This window comes from Denticeps clupeoides, chromosome 7 (assembly GCF_900700375.1).
Source record: "Denticeps clupeoides chromosome 7, fDenClu1.1, whole genome shotgun sequence".
Taxonomy (NCBI): domain Eukaryota; kingdom Metazoa; phylum Chordata; class Actinopteri; order Clupeiformes; family Denticipitidae; genus Denticeps; species Denticeps clupeoides.
The window spans coordinates 7297614-7322109 of record NC_041713.1 but is presented as its reverse complement, the minus strand read 5'-3'; the positions used below and the strand labels follow the sequence as shown (position 1 = coordinate 7322109).

The window sequence follows — 24496 nt, the reverse complement described above, 5'->3', positions numbered from 1 at the left end:
CTGGGTCACTAAAACCAGTATGTTGGGGGTTTACTTCCTTTGAATCTGGTGTTTATTCAACAACTTTTCACTCATTCCAATACACAGATTTTGTGAAAACATGCCCAATAAAGGCTTTATTTCATACAAAATCTCAATTTATGCTGTTTAAAAATGCTTGTATCACACTGTATCACAAATGTCTTGCAAATTTCACAGAATAATAATCAATATCGAATTTTGACAATGTCTTTGACAAAGGAAACCTAATAAGCACTTGGTGTAAAAAGAAATATAATAATAATTATAGTAATAATAATATAACAACAATAAGAACATTATTGTGATATTTACAGCATTTATCAGACGCCCTTATCCAGAGCGACTTACAATCAGTATTTACAGGGACAGTCCCCCCCTGGAGCTTCTTAGGGTTAAGTGTCTTGCTCAGGGACACAATGGTAGTATGTGGGATTTGATCCTGGGTCTTCTGGTTCATAGGCGAGTGTGTTACCCACTAGGCTACTACCACCTGAAGCATATGATATAATTGTTATATTGGGGAGCATATCAATAAAATAGTTTCTCAAGATTCTCTGTGATTTCCACATCTAACAATAGGCAATCCCATTAGGATTTTGACCCAGAGGGAACCAGATGCCAGAAGGCCACATATTACTTTACGTCAGCCTCTGTGTTCTGCCGCCTGAATGTTTATGGTATTGTGAAATCCTGAGATTGACACGACTGTATAAATATTGATTGACTCACCGCTGAATGGCAGATGGTTTCTCTTTCAGCTGACTCTAATGGAGGCTCAAACACAGATGCCATTTTGGACAGCCCTAGTTCAAAATGCTGACAGACTCCAACACTAAAAAAAAAAAAAAAAAAGCAGCTTTTCAAAGTCCTGCAGTTTCTTCGCTACATGGCGCTGGATGTACTAAGCTTCTCGCTATGCAAGACACAGCAGCCAACTGGGGCACCGAAAATCAGGTCACCTCTGTCTGTGAAGCAGATACGTTAAAAAAAGGACTCATCCTGGAAGGGAAAGGCTATTAATACTTTTTCCCAAAGTCACACTCAGTTCTGGAGTGATGTGGACCGCATGGCTGTTTGACATTGACACACTTTAAGACGCCATTTTGGCTCCTTCGCTCCTCCAAAATGGCCCCTGCCCTGGCCATAAGTGCACTGCACTTCTCAGAGAGTTAGCAATACGTTTGTGGGGGGGAAAAAGAGAAAATTAATAAAACAAAATGAACTTTGTTCCTAGGTGTACGGTTCTTGCAGGATTACATTTTAAATTAAAAAAGCAGCGAAAGGGGGCAAGTTGACATAATAGCATATTCTGCGAGATGATGAATGGCTTTTGTTTTTCCTCACCCACCCTGTTTCTGCCTTTAGGTGGAAAACATCTGTAGCTGCCATACTTCAAAACTGAAACCACCTCAGCACCACTTAAGGGTGTAATTAAAGTTCCACCCTGCCTGGTCCAGGAGCTCAACAAAGAATTAAAAAATATATTAAAACTGTAACTAAATGAATTATGCAAAACCTTCCAGGGATGGTGAAAACAATGTGTTTCTAATTAAACAGAAGGAACCATTCGTCTCATTGGAGAAACGTCTGTGCTCATTTTTAAAAATATCAAATTTTCTTGATTTTCAGAGCATTAGCAGATATTCTGAGGCAGCAAGGCCCCGTTCCCATCTCCCAGTATGAGCACGAGAACATTGCAGCCCTCGAAGGCTCACCGAAGGAAAGTACGCCCATACGGACGTCGAAGAATCATTATACTCCTGTTCATGCCAAGTCTAATCACGGTAGGTCACAGAATGGGTTTGTTAAGTCACAAGTGTATGTGCTGGTGAATGTAGTGCTATAAAATGAATGCAATGAAGATTCCACTTCTGTACAGAAAGGGAATGTGTTTTATGTAGTAGAATACATAAGAATATATTTTAACATACACAAACATAACTTTTTGACAGAATAATAGACACAATTCAAACAACTGATGAATTATTCAGGCCCCGGGTAGTAATTTTAACCACATTGAATACATCAGAAGCAAATGCATTGGGATTGTTGAGTTATAACACCTTTAGTGTCAGGTTTTATAAAACTTCCCATATGGTTTTTGAGATAGCTGAGATGTTACTCTTCTGAGGGGTTAAGCGCTGAGACTCATGCATTTAAACACGGTGAGATGATGGAAAACTTTCAGATTGATGACGGTCCCATGCATTGTGCAACGCTGATATCCAGAAAGGGCCGTTACCGTAGCAACGGGGTGTATGATGAATGACCAGGATGAGATAAGATTCTGAAATCTGAGCTTACGCGGACAGGGCAGAAATGAAACCGCAGTCTTATGGGGGTGTGAGCAAACAGACTTAATGTCTGAGGTCCCGTGGCCTTTAAATCTCTCGCTTAGGGCGAAATTCTGAATTCATTCTCTCATTCCATCCGACTCTCTTTTGCTGTAATTGAAAACCACTCAATGTGTTCTAGATCTAGCCGAATACTCCGGAATAACCAACCCTTCTTTCTTTTTGCCCTGCACTACATTACCCGGCACCAATTGGTCAACTGATGCAGCCTGCTGTGAGAGCATCCATCAACTGTATGAACCCCCTCACTGTGTGTTGTTCGCCGCTTGAGGAGGAGAACAGTTTCTCTGCGCTGATAGAATGAAAGTGGAAAGATAGATCACTCTGAACCGGTCGCCTCAAAGTACAGTCTGCCGAGGAACAATTGGGCTGCGCTGCAGAGTGTGGGGGCCAAAATATGTTTGATGGCGATCTAGTCCAGAGCCATTTTTCCCCAACGTCGACACCACTTTCTGCAATCGGAGACTAAAGTCAGCTGGGAAAATAGAAGATGAGAGCAAAGGAGGGGGCTCTATGTAACTTTACAGATGGCCTGTGATGCGCACCCTCCAAAAAAGCGCCTTGAGGGGCTGGGATCTCATTTTTCCCCCAACTGTGCCACTTAGGAAGATGGAGACAGGCAAACAATTAGATAGACAAACAGTCAGACAATATCCCCAACGCTGAGGACCCTGTAAGCCTACACATGGCTCCAGAAGAACACTGAATGCTCTTGTCCAGAGATAATTCTGTCTCTCGCCGCCCTGACTCCCTTCCTACTTTTATCCAGTCTCCAGATCCCTGCTCCTGGGGGTGAGCTAAGCCTGCCTGCTAAGTGCCCTACTCTGGTGTCCCAGATTCCTCCTTGGCATTATGTTTGAGTCTCACTTTTTCCCCTCCCCTGTTAAGCGGGGTGACAGTCGGGCTTCTTGCGTTGGGTTTTTGACGGGACGGAGTGCGGGTGCTTGATTGCGCTCCAGCGCTCAGTGCTCATTGCATCCAAATCATCTCACTGATTTGTGTGTCTAAAGTTGGACAGACGAGAATTGAGTTTTACCTAAAGCCCACGCTGGGCCCACAAAACAATAAAAACTCCCCAGCTTTTGTCAAGCAGAGCTAAAGATGGAAAAGAGACCAGGCTGTTCTTAGACAGCTTTTAAAGTATCTCGGATAAACTTCAGGCCTACACTGAGACTACACGAGAGTTGTTGGATTACTGTACAGTTCACAAAAACAAGGTCTACAAGTCGTTAGCGAAATGTTCAGTTCCAAACCAAAAACACATGATTCAGCTCTTCTACAGAGAGAGTTGAAGGTCCCTGCGGATCACCTCAATGAGATATTTAGCATGTTAGATATCTGGTCGGAGTCGGTGATGAATCTGCCATTCTGCTGATTTGCCTCTGACTGGGCATTTTTCATCATTAAATGTCGACAAAATCGGGCAAAAAAATCGGGCAAAAAAAAAACTATAAAAAAAAAACAACTAAGCACAAACGGTACAAAAGTTGAGACCATGCCCATATGGAGCAAGTGGCTCATGGGTCTGTACAGAACCATCTTTTACATATTCATGAAGGTTGATGCCACTGATCCAAAACAGATTGGGTCAGTTTCCCATTCATGGAATAGGCCTAGTCCTATATGTTCTCCATTCATACATTCTTTTAGTCCCATGAGCCACTTGATCCATATCGGTGTGATCTCGACTTCCGTGTCCTCCGCTAACCCCCTGGCTCCTGTTCTCTGTTATTGTGAAGCAACTCCATCCCTGTGTGACCTACAGACTGCCTTTATGTAGAGCTTCTGCAGCAGATAGACCTCAGCCGAGTGCATGAACCGTAGATGCGGGTTCAGGCTGCTTCTGTAATGGGAATGCAGCTGCAGTGGATTTAAAAATGTAATTATGAATCGGTACACTGAACCGGACACGGCGATCTGAAAACATAAAGTCATGATTAAGTCTAAGATATAAAAATCCAGAGTGCTTTATGGTTGGCTGTAAATCCCTTAGGTTTGCTAATTTATTGGGGCAAACGAGTGCTTTAAAGTCTTTATGGGAGAGGAGTCAGGCAGCTGGTCATCAGTCTCACCGTCGCCACGGTTACTGCATCACCAAGGCGGGCATAAAAAAAAAAAGAAGCCGCCGTATTTTCGATTCACAAATTGCGTCTGTGGTCTTACAGTAAGGCTTCTCTGGTTGTTCTTCTCTTAATTAAGGAACTCTCTTTTTAATTTACCTGCTTATTAAATATTTACTTTTTGAGCTCTCCACTTGGTGGGTCCTGGGAATCAGGCGATGAAAAAAGCTGAAAACCCCCTTGTTGGTGTCAAACGGCACATAGAGGACAGCTTTGCTGATGGTCTGAGGTGCTCATTCTCATTAGTGGAATTAGTAATGGGTGAACGTCGATCTCCTGCTGAGGCGGTTCTGAGTGACGGAACCGGATGGCCAGACGGATCCCTACCTGGTCCTATAGGAAGTGGAGCGAGTCTCTCACTTTCTCTCGCTCTTATTTGTTCTGCTGCGCAGGCTTCTGGTTCATCTCTTGTTCGCTCTTAACCCTCTGTCGGTGATTGACAGACCAAATATAGGATGTCAGACGGTGGCTTGACAGTGTGAGTGGACCCATTGTGTGTCTTTTGCTCTCTTTATTAGGGGCTGAAGCAAACAATGGCCATTGCAGAGTTGCCTACTGTAGCGTGGCTAACAAGCCTGCTAATTGCTGAAATCCATCATTTCACCATTACTGTGCCATTATTGCCGAGTGACTGTAATCTCATTTAGACCCCTGTTACTGTGTTATACAAATAGCTTGTTAAGGACCAGCTGATTTCTTGGATCTGTGTTCCTGTGGTCAGCGATGCTGCATTGCAACAAGGGCACCAGGTTTCAACATAAAACTGACCTGGTTTCCTCTAATACTCCAAAACCAGACAGGTTAGGAGTCTAACTGGTTATGGGTGATGGTGTGATGGCCCTTTCCAGACGTCGACAATCTGGTTTCTAAAATGGACGATCATCTTTGTTTCATCCACAGGAAATGGTGATTATTCCAAGTCCTGGAATGACCTTTCATACAAGGACATCAAATGATGTCTCTGCATTTTAAATTTTGTTTAAAGACCCACATTTCTTTTCTCTGGGCTGTTCGTCTATACCATTCTTTTGAACTCAATCTCTGAAGAATGCCTGGAGGGAATTTCTTCAGATTTGGCACATGAATTCACTTGAACTCATGGATGAACTAAATGGATTTGGACGTCAAAGCTCAGGTCACTGAGTTTGAGGTCACTGACCATGTGGGGGCATGGTAACCTTGTCTTTACATGAATTTTCTACAAATGTATGTAGTTATATCTTTTGGTAACGCATCTTCCTCTTCTACTTTTTAAATGTACTTTATAAACCTGACAAAACTTTGAGGATGAATGAATCCTGCTGAATTGGCACCAAATCACCTGCCTGCTTTGCAGGTGTATTAGGAAACTTCCCCTAAAATGCTAGAAAAAAAATGAAATCTTTCTCATTGACCTTTGGGGTCAAGTGTCCGGAGCCAAAGAGGCACATTACCATCCAATTAGATTTTCATGGTAGAGGAATGGGGGCACGGCTTGTGACCTCGTGGCATATCCTTCTTTTTAAATTGGGAGCTAAAATTAGATGGAGAGGAAATTTCTGGCCCCCCACCCTCCTGTCCTCTCATTCTCAACACCTCCACCTCCACCAGCAGCCAGCCGTGGCCAGCCAGTGGGCGAAAGCAGCCACCATACAGCGTCAACAGCAAGGGCCATGAATACTTAATGTCAAACCTTCCATGACCCGTTCGATATGGTCGTACATCTCTTCCAGTCACCTTGAGTCACCTCAAGATCAATCGAATCCAATAAAACATGGTCAATCAATCAATAAACAATGAATCAATCTATAACAGGTTGAGATAAAAGTCAAATTGGGTTTAGGTGACACCAGCAGGACAAGATGTCCCTATTTGACATTGACTTTTTCTGAAGGGAGGTTTAATCCAGAAATAAAAGTTTGCAGTACTGGAAATAAAATCATGCAATGTCCATTTTGATTTTCTGTATACCTTCTCACTTTGGTTTCTCATATAGGGCACTACGGTAAAGAAAACTTCCGGAGCGCAAATCAAGACCCTCATAACTTCATTTCCTCTGGGTTTGTGACGCTGGGACGAGGACACCTCAAAGGTACCCATCACGGCCATCTTGCGTCTCTGGTGAACGAATGTCTAATTGTATGTACAGCATTGGCAACACGCCTGGAGACCAAAGGTACTCGTCTGCATGTGTGTCCTGTGGGTTCCTATTTGGCCGTCAGCTTTTAAGGACAACGAGCTTGTGAGCTTCAACATATTTTAGGGGAGAAAATGAAATACTAAGTAGAGAATAAAAGCTTTTCCCTACAGTTTCTTAGCTTTTTGACATGTATGTGAAATCCAAATACTATTTTATTCTCATTTAACTGTGCTGTTTCATGTCTGTTCACGTAATCTGGTTTGGTGAGAAAGGACTGCAGCTAGAGAAAGAGACAACTTTGAATTGATCAAACACAGAGAAAGGGCACATCTAAGGCATGCTTCCTTGCTGTGTAGCGTTAGGGAGCATGAATGAGTCCTTTCTTATCAGAACACAGGCAACAATGTTCCTTCACAGCTAATTAAAAAAAGAAATGTCGTCTACAAGCATATGACTTTGTGGAGTGGTGAATGTCAGTGTAATTTCTCTATTGTTCTCTTTGTCTGTCCTCGTTGATTCATAATGGATGTGAATAGTGACTCTGCAAGCTTAATGTAATCGTCGCTTCGCTTCGTTTTGTGTTGTCATGTTTTATGTATGATGACTGTGAGTGTAAAACTGTAAAATCACTTAGTCTGCTTATATAGTTAGTTATGGCTTGTTGTCTGACTGTTACTCAGAAATGTCTTACATTTATTCACTATTCACTTATTGATTTGTTGTAGGTCAGTAGTTGTTACTGCCATTACTGATTATGACATTTATTTTCATATGATTCAAATGATTACATGTGTAGTTGTTTGTTCCATATGTGCTTAAGATTTTTTTATTATTATTATTATTATTATAAATGTCTATGACTCATACAAGAGGCATTCATACACTATCGTGCAAACGTTTCTGCACCCCTGGTCAAAATATAGATACAAATAAATAAAAAATGAGTAAAGAATGATACCAGAAAAGGGTAGAAAATGAAAAGATAAATTAATGGTCATACATGTGCATTCATGCTTAGAGCCTCTTTGGCAAGTATCAAAGCTTGTTGAGTAGGTTCTTGGGGCATCTTGCATGCACTTATGTATTCAGCATTCTTACCCTGTTTTAGAAACCAAACCTTTGCAGCTTTTTTGGAGACAGAGTGATATTCGCTTCCAGAATTTGTAGTCATTTAATTGGATTTATTCCTCCATCTCCCAGTGAAGTGCTTCTGGCTGCAACACAAGCTCAAACCATGATCGATTTATCCCCAACAGCAAGAGAGGTGTTCTTTTCAGGATATTCTGTGCTTTTTTTTGTCCAGATGTAACCTTCTGTTTTACCTTCGTCAGTTCAAAGAACTTTCCAAGCTGCACCAGGCTATTTAGATGACCAATTAACTAACTATTGACAGAATTTTGTAGATGCAGGAAAGTCTTTCTTCAGATGACTTTTCTAAGGAGGTCATATTTGCACAAAATGTCCAATCCAGAGTCTCCTAAATGTTTGTTGTGGTAAAATGGGGGCCTTGACTTGTCTTTCTACCAATCCTATGAGCAGTTTCTCTCAAATGACATGTTAACATCAGCACTGACTCATATTTTAATTAGATTGTGAACATAGGGAAGTGCTACCTTAAAAAAACATTCTTCTATCTTCTCACAGCCATCCCCCGCTTTGTGGGTATCAGTTCTTTTCATTTTCACAGTGTGGCTTAAAGGAACCCATGGCTGCCGATTGCCGGGACAAACTTTCACAAGTCTGAGAATTTATAAGGCTTTCAAATATGCATAACCTGGCCTTTCCTAGCTGTGTTTGTGCACGGGTCATAGCCCAACTGAGCTAATTAAGGTCTTAGACCTTGGTAAGCGTTATCTGAGAGCTCAAACCTCTCAGGGGGCTCCTTTCGTTTTTTCTCTCATGAAAATTGTACAAAAACAAAAGTGACATGATAATCTTGATTTTGCTGTCTTCTACTCACTAATTCACAGTAACAGATATTTTGACCAGGGGTGCCTTTTGCATGCAACTGTATGTGCAACAGTGATGTAACGATGCACTCTGAAGTCAATGTTTCAGCATTATATCTGCTTAAAAAAAATAATTGTGATTTTAAAAAATGTATATTGACAAGCAAATCCATTGTCTGTGTTCAACACTGCCCCGGTGCACCAGAAAGTTCGACTCTTACTCACAGCAGTGTGGAAAACGTGTGGATTCTGTAATGAACAAAACATGGACTTTGCATTGAGGGATGCAGGACTGGCCCCTCTATCAAGTGTTTTGCCTACACATTAAACTAAGACACTGAAACAGGTTTTATTTCTCCCTTTTGCGTCATATTAGGCGAGTTGTGGCCTTCTTTTAACAAAGGCCCACATCCACGGCTGTCTTGGGATCCAGCTTCATATGCAAGACTTACTGTATTAACTTATTATTATTTTAAATTCATTTTATTGTTATAAAATGCTATTGTAAAACTGTGGAGAATAGAACAAACACTCTCCCTACACAAAAGCACTGTATTAAAACCAATACAACTTGATATTACCTGGCTGAAAGAGGCATGGCACAATAGAGGTTAAAAAGATGAACAGTTTCTAATTTATTAACACCAGTAAATTATTATTGCAGTTACATGTGAATATAGTGTGTACCAATGTTACAGAGACATCCAAAATAAAAGACTGGAGGAAAAGATAGAGAAAAGACAGAAAAGACTGAACCAAGCTTCAGAGACATCACCTGATCCAGGAGAAAAATAGGTAGAGAGAAAAGACTCAGGAGCTGGAAGGCCCAGTTCCTGATAGAAAAGAAAATGGAAGCCCCGAGACCACAAGTGAACATTCCTTTATACATTTGACCCACAGGAAGTTGTCACAGACCAATCAGAATTTGTTGTTTCTGTCTTGTCCCGCCCCCGGTGGGATATCGCAAAAAACACGGCAGGCATTTCACACCTCTTGCCATTTGACAAAGATATGGAAAACGGAGGTGTGGAACCTCTACGCAAAACAAAGGTGCAGAAACGTCATGGCCCTGCAACGTCCCATCTTACACAGTTTTGAATATATATTTAATATTTAACATTTTCAGTCTTAAAAATTTTAAGAAAACCGTGCCATGAAAGGCATTGAATTGCAAGTCTAGAGCATTGTTACATCCCTGTGCAACCGCAGATGGTGATCTGGTCTAGAGTTGATAGGCTTCGGACAGGACAGCCTGAGTAGACCTGAACAGCGAGCTGTTTTGTGAATGCTTTGATGCCTTAAAGTGACTGGCTGGCTAAAGCCCTGGCTATTCTTATGTCTTTTGCAGCACAACACTCAGTCGACGATTTAGGACAGATGTCCTGGCAGGGAGAACTGGATGTGCCTCTCTCCTACAGTACGTATGCACCACTGCAGTAGCCTTTTGCATAGTGCTTCTGCACACTGCTTCCACGCTCTGGATAAGGTTAGGGATGATTTTTACAAATGCAAGCACCATCAGGCAGAAGGAAAGAAAATGTAGAATGGAGTGCTGGTTCACAGATTTTACAGCTTTGTGTTGTGTAGGTTTGCAAGGTAAGTTTTCTTTTTTTGCAATGTAGTGATACAGTTTGAGGCCGAATTGTTTGAAATTGTCTTCTGATTCCATCTTTCAGCACCTTCTGTTGCGAAGAGCCTCGCTTGGTGCAATGTGATTTGTGTATTATCCTTTAATTAACCTAGTTTGATCCAGCAGCTGAGAATTTCTGCAGTCGGATTTCGTATCCTGGGTGGCCTCTGGTGGCGTTACGTGAATGCTCTCTCTGGGCAGGTGAGGGGCCATTTTCCGGAAAAGGAACAGTTTCCTTTCGCCTGCATGAGAGAGCAATGACACGGACGCTATTTCTCTTAACGACCACCGACATTAGTATTCACAAGCGCGCGGCGGTGGCATATGCTTCATTCCGTATGCGCGGACACAGACACTATGGGGCGCGGGCCACTTACGGCACTTTAACATGAACTGCCGAGAGGAGCGCGTGTGATTTATACGATCTCAACAAGACGTGGACGACTGGCCTTAGAGTCCTGTTGACTGAACCCGATGCCAACCCATCCCCCCCGCCTCGTTTTCCCTGCGGGCCCCCCTGCCTGTCCATCTATCGCCATGGTGATGGATAGGGCAGGTCAGACCTAGAGATTTACTGACAGCGGGCCAACGCAGATTTATTTGACGGATGGACCACGCAGCTGCCACGCTGTAAACTCAGAGGGAGAATCCTCTCCATTAATTGAAATGACAAGTGTGGCATTGATCAAGGTCCATTCCTGTTAGGTGGCTTACCTGCAAAATGCTCCCTTCATACAGAATCCCTCCACTGCCTTTTCACATGCATATTTGAATAATGTCACAGCATTTATTTATTTGAATATAGAATATTCTGTTATTATTCTGTATTCAAATTTTTAAAAAATGCAACGGTGAAAGTGATGGTTTTTGTCATTGTGAAATAATGAAAGGTGTCCTCTGCATTTAACCCATCACCCTTAGTGAGCAGCCGGCAACCTTCCGATGACGGGTCCACTTCCTTACCTGCTAGGCCACCACTGCCCCTTATACACACAGTAAAGCACACTGTATAAACAAATTAATTTGTCCTATGAGTATTTTGTGAGCAGAGGACTGCAGTGAAAGGCACCCGGGGACCAGTGTGTGGGAACACTGTGGGTACCTTGCTCAAGGGGACTTTAGTGCCACCTTGGTTGTTCGAGATTCAGGCTTCCTTACCCACTAGCCCACTACTGACCCTTATTGAAACCAGAGGACGTAAAGGGTGGTAGTAGCCTAGTGGGTAACACACTCGCCTATGAACCAATCCCGCTTACAACCATTTTGTCCCTAAGCAAGACACTTAACCCTAAGTTGCTCCAGGGGGGGACTGTCCCTGTAAGTACTGATTTTAAGTCACTCTGGATAACGTAAATGTAAATGTAAATGAACATGTTATTCAACAAGAACGAGTAGGTAGGGATGATTGACAGCTCCCACGCATCCCACTTTGTCAGATTGGATTATTTAAACCTGGTCTTGCCGATATGTCACATGCCCAGGTGTTTCTCTCTCTCCTGTGCACTCATAATACCTCTGGTCCACAGATCCCTGTAACTGTTGGCCTGACCTTAAAGTAATTTAAGTACTGTGGGTATTGGAAAGGACTCGCTTTGGCTTATAGCCATTTTAGCACGATTAAATGCCAAAACTGAGTTGGGGATACGGCTTATCTCCTTTATTGTATGTAATGGGAGACGAGAGACAGCAAATATGTCCTAGACGTTGACTAGTGTCTTTGTCGCTCCTAGTGTGACATCATTTTAATTGCTGATCTTGTGTGTGTTTGTGTTAACATCAGTAAGCTGTACAGAACTCAAGGTACCAGAACCGGGTTTCTCAAAACCAGGTATGAGGGCTTTTTCCAGGCAATGACGTTAACATTCGCAAAGACAAAAACCGGATACTTTAAAGTCCTATCCATGAACAGGATACACAAGTAAACGCAATAAAAGACACAAATGCAGATTGTCGTCATCAAATTCAACCCACACACCCAAGTTTTGTTGTAGCACCCGGCTTATACGTCTCCAAGTCCAGTCTTTATGAAGAAATATCGAAATTGTTGTTTACTTGGACTATGCACTTATTAGAGCAATTGTGTATTCATATCGACTGAAGTTGCTAATCCCGGCATTATCCAGTTCTTGACCTTTTCATAGACATCGGAAAAAGAAAACAAAACATCAACAGCTCCACACCCATTTTTCTCCTTCTTTTCTCTCCCTGGCTGACAAATCCACTGATGTGTATCCTCTTAATTACTTTTTCATGAATCGCGCTCTTTCCCCCACGCTCATTTCCTGGGGGAACTGGCTTCTTTACCTTCGTCTCAGCCGTGGCCACGCTGAAGGATATTCTGACCTTGCCTTGTCGGGGAAGTGGCACAAACCTCTCCCTACCTTCTCTCATTTCCTTGTTTTACTTCTTTTTGTGAGCCGGTTGCCGTGACGGGTGCAGAGAGAAGGAGATGTGGGACAGGTACGTCTGTGAACTCGCACGCACACAGGTTGGTTTTTCAATTGCTGCAGCCGATAGATTGTGAAAGAGCTAAATAATACAGCCTCTCTTCCACCTGCTGCTCTTTTGATGGTTCCCAAATAAAACCCTAACCATAACCCTAGTTAAAAAGCACAATTTTAATGTACATTAATTCCTTCCCTGTCTTTCTGTTTGGAACTTTTACATTTACATTTATGGCATTTATAAGATGTTCTTATCCAGAGCGACTTACAATCAGTAGTTACGGGGACAGTCCCCCTGGAGACACTCAGGGTTAAGTGTCTTGGTCAGGGACACAATGGTAGTGTGGTTTGGTAAGTGTGGTTTGAACCTGGGTCTTCGTTTAAAAACGTTGCATAACATCAAAAAAACGCAACAAACGCTTTATTCCGGAGGAGTGGCTGCACTGAAAAAGTGGAGAGTTCTACGTTTTAGTTTAATGAGTAAGAGAAAAGACAGCGAAGATCTGTACCTGTTGAGTACAGGACCCACTGCTAACTTTACTCAGGCCTGATTATCAACGTTGCACCACTCTTTTTAACAAGCTGCTCCTCCGTGCACTCATCCATTTTCCAAAAATAATGCATTGTGCTGCAAGTAGGCGTGGTCTCGTGCATGTGACGGCCGGTATAATCAAAACCTCTCCCATTGGCCAAATTTATATCACACACCGCTTATACCACACATTTCTAGTTGATACCTGTATGTGGTCTTGCAAAACATATATATATTTTTATATAAATAATTAAATCGCATTCCATGATTCAGACCTTGCTTTAAACTGTCCTGCTGTTCAATGCTTCATTTGCTCAAGATTGGGTAAACATCTCTAATTGTTAAGCTCTATGTGGGGAAAAAAATTAGATTTTGTTAGCGTTTGATATTCTCATCTTGATCATCGAGGTTATTCCAGCTGGTTCTAGACTGACTGACGTCCAGTACAGTAATTTGTGCGAGATAATTACGTTACATAGCCACGTTCCATGTAAGATTTTCCATTGCAGCGTGTGAGTAACGTGCGTATCTGCAGTCATTTTGAGGGATAGCAGTTCGAAAATGCTTTACACAGATTGGGAGTTAAGGGTCACATATAATTGGAACACAGTGTCTAACCTCACTTCAAAGACTCTACCTCGTCACGCCCGGGATGTCGCCTTCTCCATGGAGGCGCCGTCGGGCTGTCAGTGTGCGAAGATGAAAAACGTGGCGACCTGAGCCCGACCTCTTCAGCTCAACTGATAGCAGGTTGCCCCTCTGCCAACCTCTTTTGTGCCCTGTACTTGTATAATAGTGAGTTATGTCATTCCTTTGCCCAAGCCTCTCCATTCACGGGCTCCACAGAGAAACAACCAGGGACAAACTTGGGGACTTTTCTCTGGGCCACGTGTTGAATGACGTAAGGAAGTTATGACTGTATACTGCCAGACAAAGACGGGCAGAATCCCTGCTGTTCTTTTTCGGTCTGGTAGAAATGTGAGATTAGCTTTGTAGCGGCCCTTTGAAATATCGTGAGGCGTTGATCATTAAAACATTTGCCTTCTTCTGTAAGAGCTCTCGTGTTCTGATGTTCTGTTTGACACAAACGTGTCCATTCTTCTGGCCATTGAGTTTTTCCACCTTATGTTCCCTTATTCAACATAAACCAGATGAAGAATTTAATGGCAAAGTTTAAAGCGGCATTTTTCAATTCGTGTCTTTATAAAACTAGCAAACTGTAAGTCCCCATAGCTGAACGCTTAGCCAAGCTCTCCCTCTAAATAATTCACGTCAGAGATATGTGTTTGCTCTCTGGATATCATATCACAGAGCTTGCTTTTGGATCAAATAGTGGTGTGTGTGTGTCTGTGTGTATGTGCACTAAATAAGTGTGCAACACATGCATGTGTGTGTGTATTTTTTAAGCGCTATCAGAATTTTGCTACATTATGGATTGCCCTGGAAAAGAAAGAGGAACAGAAGAAGCAGGGACATGAATTAATGCATAGGCCACTAATCCCAAATATGTTTCATCTCCAAAAAAAAGAGGAAATATGATTTCTTTCCCCCTCTTGTGCGCTTATCTGCATGTCAAAGTTGCCACATTTACATTTGGAGTAGATGGCATGGCGTGCATACCTCTTCAGACCACAATTACACCTTCTGAATGGCAATGTGCACTCGGCTCCCCACTAGTGTCATTCAGAACTTCGCTGGCATTGTTCTCGTAAACAGGCCAATCTGTCTCCAGCGCCATTAGAATTATTCATTAGCATCGCTAACAGCTACATTAGCATCAGCCCTCCAAATGAGCCCTTGGCTTTGAGGATACTGATGTAGTTTGTTTTTGCTTGCTCTCCAGAAGAAGCCCGTCTTCTACCGGCTGAAATTGGACAGGTTGGGTTTTTTTCCGGTAATATAAAGGGGACGCACTTTTTCGGTGACTTATGCCACATCCTGTTGACTTTGTTTAGAAGGTGAGGCATAATAGGTGCTGGTGTGAGCATACAAAGTGATTCTATGCAGATATTGTGTGTTTTCCAGCTAAGTAGAATTATGAAAGCGAGAATATATTGCACTTCAAAGTCACAGAGGTCATATTTTATTTAATTTGGATCCTTTCTCCCAGTGCTCTGTCTCTCATGCAGACACACACACAAAATCTTTTTATTATTATTTTTTTATTATTATTATTTTTTTTTTCAGTGGCTGCATCAATTTAGAATATTCCAGAAGCACATTAATAACATACATGAATTATTCATGCATTTTGCATCATGACATTGAAAGCCAAATTGTTTTCATTTTTATTTAATTAATTGTTAATGCATTTATTTATAAGTGGATTGAAGGAGGATAACAGAAACCTGGGTTTGTAGGACATATTTAGTAGGATGAATTTAGTCCAGACTATGGGTTCTACATTTTTTGGAGACAAGTCTTGGCTAAGCAAAAGTGTCATGGCCAACACACCTCCAACCCACCAGAGAGCGCCAGACCAGCCAAGGAAACAATGACCCTGAAGCCGCCCAAGACGTCCTCCCGGAAGACGGCAGATTTAAGGACGGTCCGGGAGCGTGGACTGGACGGAAGGACGTCTTGGGCGGCAGGAAGGTAGGGGAGCATAGATTCACGTCTTAACACAAGGGGCAGGCATCCTCAAGGTCAGGGACAGGCAGAAGTCGTGGCCAGGAAGTTCAATTCGGAGTTCTGGCGTGGTTTCATGGGGGTCAGGCAAGTCGGGGGCAGGCGAAGGTCGTAGTTCATGGGTCGAATTATTTGGGGTGGGTAAGTGAGCTTGCGTCTCTGGTGAAGAATCTCAATCAAAGAGCGCTTTCATTTCCGCTTCCGGGTTCTTGTCTCCCTGGCTGGTGTGGCGCTCTCTGGTAGTTTGGAGGTGTGTCTAAATTCATGCAGAAGCCTAGACTTTTAAAAAAGTTTTTACAAGGTGTCTTGTTAAACATTCACCTGATTGGACTATGAGTTTTACTTGAATATCAAACTAATTACGTCAAGTACAAACCCCCGAAAGCATTTGGATATATCAGCTCTGAGGTGTTATCATGTCATCACAGCTTTCTATGCTGGCTCGATCTATTCTTTGGACAGTAGTGAAAGGTAGTTGTACATAAACATAAACCTTTTACCTGGCATTTGATTGGAATCCAAGGAGGTGATAGTAGTTCGTCATGCTACGGCAGGTAGACTGACGAATATCTAGCAGGTGACATTAGCACAAGAAAAAAAAATCTATTTAACTTTTTCGTATTGTGTTTTTGTTGAAAACATTAGTGTTGCCATGTAGTTTCATTGTTCTTACATATTCTTGTTGAAATAGTACTGTAATATTATTTACTGCACTTCTCAACCGAGCAGCAATTTCATTTGAAATAACTAATATAATTCTATTTACAAGCAAAAACATGTGAAAAATGTTTTTGCTCACAGTGCCACTATTTTACCATAATGTTCATAAATGTACAATGTTTGTAATTGAATTCCTGATACTTTAAATACCATACATTTACCATAATTAAATTTAATTGTCTACTCTTCATAGGCATGTGATCCATTTTGACTTTTAATATTTTGTTGTCATACCTACATATAGGCTATATTTGTGCTTTAATTGACTGATTTATAATTAGATTTTAAACACAGAATATCATTTAATACAGTAAATGCACCAAAGGCTTAACTAAGAGATTTCATCCACATTCTTTTATTCTCATTGTGATACATGAGTTGGCATAGATACCTAGCAGGCTAACTTAATAATATGAAATATTTTGGACAAAAATACAAGTAAAACATGTAAAGCTATTTTACACGTGGGAAGGAGTACACATAAGATAATTAATTATTGCAGTGGCTTTCGTCTTGGTTCGGATCTAATGGATGCAGATGTTCTAGACAGCCACATCTGCCTTGCCATATTGACTTAACAGATTGATGACCAAAGAACAAGGAGAAGCCTGCTGGTCTGTTCCCTGTTTGCCCCGGGGCTCTGGCGGCCATTGTCCGCCCATTGTTCGGGTGTGTGAACGAAAGAAGCACTGGTAAAAAACTACTGTGACAAGCGCAATCTGGTTAGCGTGGAGATTAGCACTATCTGCATTCCACGTGTCAATATCGGTTATGGAGGTTGGGGACCAAGGACAGGGCAGAGTCGGATCGTGGAAATGCTTGTGTCAGCACAAAAAGCAAAGCAGCCACACAAGGAGGGATGGGCACACTTTACTGCATGTTTAAACAGGGAATTCGCCGGCAGTGGGGGACAGAATATAGAACAGATATGTGCAGAATGGCCTGAATATTCTTCTTAAATTATGTCGTCTTACATTGCCGTTTACACAAAACGTGGAATACCTTTAGGTAACACCAAATACAATATTTTAAATTGTTTATTAGTGTTGAAAAAGGGTGAGGGTGCGGCTGGGTGGTGGTGGGGATGATTGTCTTACATATGTTTTTTTTTTTTTTTTTATATGGTGTGAATATAATCACACTAAAGGGGTTCTACTTGCACCTTGGACACATTTTAATGTTCTTTGTAAGTAGCATCCTAATGGGGAGGAGAGTCAATGCTATAGTGAAGTGTAGGGATGCAGCAATGTTGGATGCAGAGAAGCCAGCACCTTACCAACGGGAAAAAATAACCCAAATATCTCAAAGGGTCACATGACCACAATGATACTGCAATTATGTAGATTCATGATACTCAGTATGTTGCAGGTAATTCTCTATGCTGTCTATAGAATACGTGTAGCTGTATCACTGTGTAATGTCTATATAGGAATTTGTCCCGCTCAACAGGCACAGTATCGGGGTGACACAGTTACTGGATTATTGCAGTCCGAGGGGGAAAAAAGCAGTGTCGTGATCCACAGTTGGCAAGGCTCATGATGTGTGCGGGGAGAGAGTAACCAAAAGGTTAAAACCTTGCCACGGCCAGCAGCGTGTCCTATAACAAACGCTCGGATGGCAATTGGCCGGTAATTGCGCGGCGGTGAAAACAGAGTTGACCATGACAGCTAATCTATGTGCTTACAAAAGCGCCACTTTCCCGGGCCTCGTGGCTGGCTCTCGTGTGTACGGCAAGCTCATTACGCTTCCCACTCGGGCAGAGGGGAAAACCAACACTCTTCAAGTCGTCGTGGATCTATGGCCTGTGGGCAGTTTGATGCTCGTAGCTCCCTTCATCCTCCCGTCCACTGTGACCACCAGTAGCGGCGTGAGCGCTCTGCGCCAGAGGAACGGAACAGTGGCAGAATCTCGCCTTAAGGGTTGCGATTGTTAAAAGAGCGCCGCGCTTGATGTTCGCACATATATTTGTGCCCACATCGAGCAGCGCTGAGTTACCCTGTCCGAGTGAGCCGACGAGTGGGGAAGAAGCAATGAAAAATGAAACGCGCCAAAGCTGAGAGGACAGGCGAGGGGGACGAGCGCGAGATGAGAACGCCGGGAAGAGTGACGGGCCTGTTATCAGCGCCGTCACCTGCGTCTTGTCCCGGAGAAAAGAAATAAATAAAACACCGCCAGGCGTCAGGCCGGAGAGGCATGAGACAGAGACGGAGCGAGGGGATGAGAAATGAGCCGAAAGAGCGGCATGAGACAGAGGGAGGGAACATGCGACCCGGAGAAACGTTGTCTGTCAAGCCACACTCTGACATGCACGGTGGCAGGGAGAAAACAGGGGCAGGGTGGGTGTTATTCCAGGAAACAACATGGGAAACGATTACAGTAGAAAAACGGAAAAACACGAATACTGAAAGTTTTCATTTACAACCTTTTACATTTACAACATCTGTCTCGGCTGTTTGGTAACAGCTTCATAAAGAATGTGCCTTTGCTGGCTGGTGGTCCTCCAGGACCGGTATTGGTGCATGACATGCATATTAAACGAAAGCCCAGACAAAAAATGGATTAGAGGAAAGTGCATTTCTATTATAATTTGGCCCGTTTTGCTGCCATGGCTTGGACCCAGTTGCCACCTTGGTGCAGCAATGCAGAACAAAGTTAATTGCAACATTAACATACACCATTTCTGAAGTGTTTACCCTGATGAGAACGGCCCCTTGACGGGGCGCGAGAGTCACTGAAGGGCTGGGTGAGCACTGAAATTATGTAAATCAAATGCTGTGACCTTTAAAGTTACCCAAAATAAATGCAAAAATGGGAGATTTATGACCTGACGTCTTAGACAGCATCTTCAGCATTGTTTGGGAGCATGGTGGTCGTCCGTCCAGTAGAGCAACAATGCCCTGCAGAATCTGTGGCAAAATCTGTTTTATATGTTATGCGTCAATACAGACAAATAAAGGAGGGTGTGGTCCATTTCATCTGGCCACAGACCAGAAAAATCACATTTCAGCTTCGACCCCAGGCTGCTTCCATACACATCACTGCAAGAGAACATGATGGCATTGACAAGCTGTGGCTTCATTTCTTGGTCCGTTAAGCACTGCGTCGGACTCATATCTGTGTGAAAAACAGGTGAATGAGAAGATTTCTGCGGCAGAACAATTTCACCCCCCTTTTTTGTGCATTGATCTAATTTTCAGGTCCTTTTAGAAAAATTAAGGGTTTTCCATGAAAGGTCATGCCACATTTGGGAGGATAAGCCTAAATAAAGTTTAATATCTACTACTTTTGGCTGTGGAATTACGCCATTATTGGTTTTACTATCATCAGTTCTTTAACTGAATAGCTTTGTAAGATGCATAAATGTGATTTAATGTAGCAGATGATGTTCTGCTGTACTATACCACTTCCTAAAGAAGAAAGTAGAAGGCTGTGCACATGCCTACCGTATTGTGACAAAATCTATGAAAAAAGTCCACAGGAAAAAAATATAATTTATTATCAATGTAGTGTTTTTGTCACCTGCATCTTTGGCAGGCCATTGCTTTATTAATAATTTCATAGTATGCTATTTTGCAATATTAACAACGTATCATCAGATTCATACTTCTGTTGTTATTTGTACACATGCATAACGGCAACTAATTTATCTATGTATTGTATATTTCACATCTTTTTAGGTACACCCCAAACATTAAGTAACAGTATGGCCGAGGTGTGAAGTACTCTCGGCTCGACAGACCCCCCCCCAACATTGCTTTATAAATATGTTTCCTTTTACACTTCTAAATTGCTTTATGTCAGGCAGCCCCATTAGAATTACATTTTGTTGCCGTGCATTATTTTCCATGAACTATGAGTTACCAGTTGTACACTTATGATTCTGACATTAATAAAAACGAGGAGAGAAATGTCACTTTATATATATATAAAACAGGCTGGCAGAACAGGGACTCGTTTTTTTTATTATTATTCTTTTAGCCTAAGGCTGTTGTGAAAATCAGTCAGGAAGTAAGTGGTCGTGCATGTCCCCGAAGGTAAATTTGTGGTGCGCTGCCCCGGCCTCTCGCTCCATCCGCTACCGGGCCTGTAATGCGCCGTAGCGCAGCGTTCCTATCACTGCAGATCAGGCTAAGGGCAATGGGCTCTTCAGGAAAGCAATCACAGCTCCAGGCCAACTCCCATTCTCCGCATCCATTCCAAGCCCTAGACAACAGTTCAGACAAAATGACTGTGGATGCCGCCAACTGTGAAATTAATTGAACTTGTGATCTGGGGGCAGGGACCGGTACCCACTTTTGAAGGAGTGTGTGTGTCTGTGTGTGTGTACGTGTGTGTGTGAGCGTTCACATTAGTCTCTGGCCACTGAATATCCAGAGACATTGAAACGAGGTCATTGTTGTTTTCAAGCTGCCCCTGGTTCCTTCAGCCAGGTTAGTTGCGGCAATGAGACGATTTTTACGAGCGTAATTCCGCACGCCGATTTTCCCTCTCGGCGGATGCCTTGTCATAAACATTAGACACGATGGGTTGTTTTTAAAAGTCTGAATTACCACTGCTTGTGGAGAGAGAATTTAATTGCTGGCTCGCTGCGAGCGTGACATTGCGAGAGCATCGCTCCGAGGGCTTTGTGTCCCTCAAAGGCTCTCGACGCCGTCTTGGGTCGCGTGGATACAATCTGTGCTGCCCCACATTAGACAAGATGCCCCAAAACAACGTAGAAAAGACGACTGCATCAGGGTCACGCCGCAGCACCAGCCCAACCTCGCACCCAGGCGGTAGCAGAGGTCGGGTCTGCTTCACAAACTTACCAAACCACTCTTTTATTACTTTACAATTACTCCCAACTAATTGGATTCTGGGACGAAAGGCAGGGACGATGCCGTTTGCTTTCAAAGGGAAGTTAATGTGACAGAGGTAAGCCAGGGGTAATGGGGCAGCAAATCTCACTTTTGAACCAGCGGCCCCCCCCCACCGGACCATTTGGATTTGTGGTTTACGGCATCTGACTCATCCTGCAGAGGTTGTGATCCCCGCTGCGGATGTGAAACCAGAACACTGCGGAACAGATGTTAGACACATGTTACCTTAAACCTCACAGCTTGTGCAGCTGTTTTTTTTTAAGAAGGTGGATGCATGTATTTTTAATGCCAAACATTATGTTTTGTATACACATAAGTATAATAAAGTTGTGGATAAATGTGGGAAGAATTTGCTCTCAAATAGGTGAAGACAGATTTTGGGCCATATTTTCCTGACACTATAATTTTGAAAGTGAAGTGATTGTTATTGTGAAACACTGCAGCACAGCACACGGTGACACATCGAAATGTGTCCTCTGCTTTATCCCACCAAGCATGACAGGCGCCCGGGTAGCGGTGTGTGGGGACGTGCTGTATGGGGGCAATTGAGAAGTTCAACTCTACTGCACTATTGGAGGGTATTTTGGGAGTTTTTTCAATGTTGCTAAGGTAAATGAGGATAACATATAGGGTTCTTTGTATGTCCCAAAGTTACCAATCATGGTTCTAACATGACTGGTTTGAGAGCCAAAATGTAACACAAGAGTCCAGAATACAGAAATACACAAGGTGCAGTATTGACACATGAAGACTAGACAGAAAGGGAAGGTGTATCATTACATTTGAGTGAGCGCATAATCATGGGAACGCGGGAATGACAAGACAGGGAAAAGCTGAATCTCTGGAACACAGGGAGGATGCCAGGGGTGTGAACTGGAATGTAAAATGACATTTAATGACATTTAAATCTAAATGTTTATATAAGAAACACATTCTGTGACTGTCGAGCAATGCAAATCATCTCATTTCAACTTTTGCAACTTCAGCCATAGATAATTACTTTAAACTGCAGCATAGAATCGTTCTTTTCAAGCTAATTACCTTCTTGTCTCCAAGCTGCTCTGATGGAAAACCTTCGTGTCACTTGTCGGGATGGAAAATTCGACATGACGTCTGTTTATTTTTCTCTGTCAGCATATAGCAGTATTTAATTAGAACACTTTGACTGTGTCGTCCAAATATCACGACCTTCACAAACACGGCCATCTGTGCCGCGGCAAAGGTAGGACCGCGGCCCTGCTGCCTTAATCAATTAATACGTGTAAGCTTTTAAGCTGCACCCATCCCAATATCTGAGAGATGCATAGTAATAACCTCATTACCCGAGATGCAGCAGCCAGCGAGGAGGCACTGTATCTGGGAGATTGGACACAAGCGTCACTTTTATCATGCCTGGTCTAGGCGTCTGGAAAAGTTGGAGGCGAATTAAAAAGGACTTTAAAATCGGAACTGCTTTGAGAAATCTGCCGACGTGGAAGCTGACCCCAGACCAGTGGAGGGCGCAGAGACCAAACCCCGGTCCTTCGGCCGCTCCGCCTGAAATGTCGCAGGGCCTCTGGCCACCCGCGGTGTCTGCGACGCTCCGTTGCGCCGGGTTAGGAGACGGCCGTTCCTCACTGACACGACTTCCAAACGCTGCTCGGCACCCGGAACACTCTGCGGAGCGTGGAACTTTCCGAGAAGTTGGTTTGCTTCTTGTCTGGGGATTGCAGCGTCCGCCTTGATGAACAGTGTCGGTGCTTCAGTGCACATATGGGGGAGGCCTTTTGAGAAATGCTTGGCTTGTAAGTGATCCAGAAGTGTGAGGAACAAGCGAGTTTATGGCTCCGCGAGGTAATCCAATCAGCCGCCGTCTTTTCAGAGTCCTCGCCTTTCTCAAGAGGGGATCCCAACACCCCCACAGTCCCATCATCAGTGTTGCAGTCCGGGCAAGAGGGCTTCGGAGGCGATTAGAAACATATATTACAACACTCAGTCATCCCACCCGCATCCGCCTAATCAAATTGCCGATATTAGGAGATTGTAAAAGTCGCGCTGCTGTGTAAGTGCGAGTTTGTTTTTGAGTCTGGCGTCCTCGATTAAAAACGCGGCTCCTCCACAGGAGGTATGCAATTACTGCGTGAGTGATGGAGGAGCCAGCGCCACATTCCCTTTGAACCGCATGTTGTCTTTCTTCTCCGAGAGTAATAAGGGTGGCTATAGGACTGGCAGGGGCCTTGTGGGAGTTCAGGGCCCCGTTACACCATTCTACCAATCAGACCTGCTCCTCCCCTGTAAACCACAGCAACTCCCCCCCTCGTCTATTCCCACCCGGGACGACAGGTGAATTAAAGGCCCCAGGGGTTTCATATAGAAGACCCAGTAGCCAGGCGCCTCCAGAATGGGTATTAAGCACAGATAATTGTCACACTACCAAGGCAAAAAAAAAAAAAGGGAGGTTTAAAAATTCTGCATAGTCCACACATCGCTGTGTGATTAATCTCAATTGTGTGGGGAAAATGGCGCTGGGCAAGGGCAGAAATGGGTGCAATTAACTGCACATGAGACGGACTCCATCGAGGGATTCGGACCCTCCCTTCGGACCCTCCCTGTGGGTGATTTGCGTCCATGTTATTGATAGAGGAGAGGTAAGGCCATTTTTTAAAGTCTAATGCATTGTTGCGGTTGCTAATAAGTACGGCCTGAAGTCCACACTATGGGGAGCTGCTGTTTCCAAGGGGCCGTTTGTTTTTACACGATTTAACCACTTGCCCTTTAAACTTTTTTACAATTTTAAATAACCGCACGCGCCTCTTGCGTGCTTGATGACGAAGCTGGCCCCAGAAGTTCTGCAGAGCGTGGAGAATTTTATTAGGTTCCGTCTCATCTTGTCCGTGATGATTGGGTGCATTTGGGCCAGTGCTTATGTAGCCACGAGGGCAGCCGAACCATCGATGACGCCAAATGCAAGAGATTCTGTGCAAAATTGTTGCAGGCGCCGTAAATGGAATCAGCGCCCACGTCAGTGATTCTAAACTGGCCCGTGGCTTTTTCTTTTCGTATTGTAGCTACTTCCGCCCGAATTAAAGTAGACCTCATTTAAACAAGCAATGATTTTCAGGCAATAACAGTGTGTCCCGG

General features: G+C 43.3%; 1 protein-coding gene across 2 annotated transcripts in view; it reads left to right on the top strand.

The window, feature by feature from the left end:
- The window catches only part of shisa6 (shisa family member 6), a 55121-nt gene that overhangs the window by 4810 nt on the left and 25815 nt on the right, over positions 1 to 24496 (top strand). For both annotated transcript variants that reach the window (XM_028987536.1, XM_028987535.1), the window contains exons 3-5: positions 1651 to 1805; positions 6471 to 6566; positions 9912 to 9980. In XM_028987536.1, coding sequence (XP_028843369.1) covers positions 1651 to 1805; positions 6471 to 6566; positions 9912 to 9980 — 320 coding nt within the window. The remainder of the gene's footprint in view (positions 1 to 1650; positions 1806 to 6470; positions 6567 to 9911; positions 9981 to 24496) is intronic.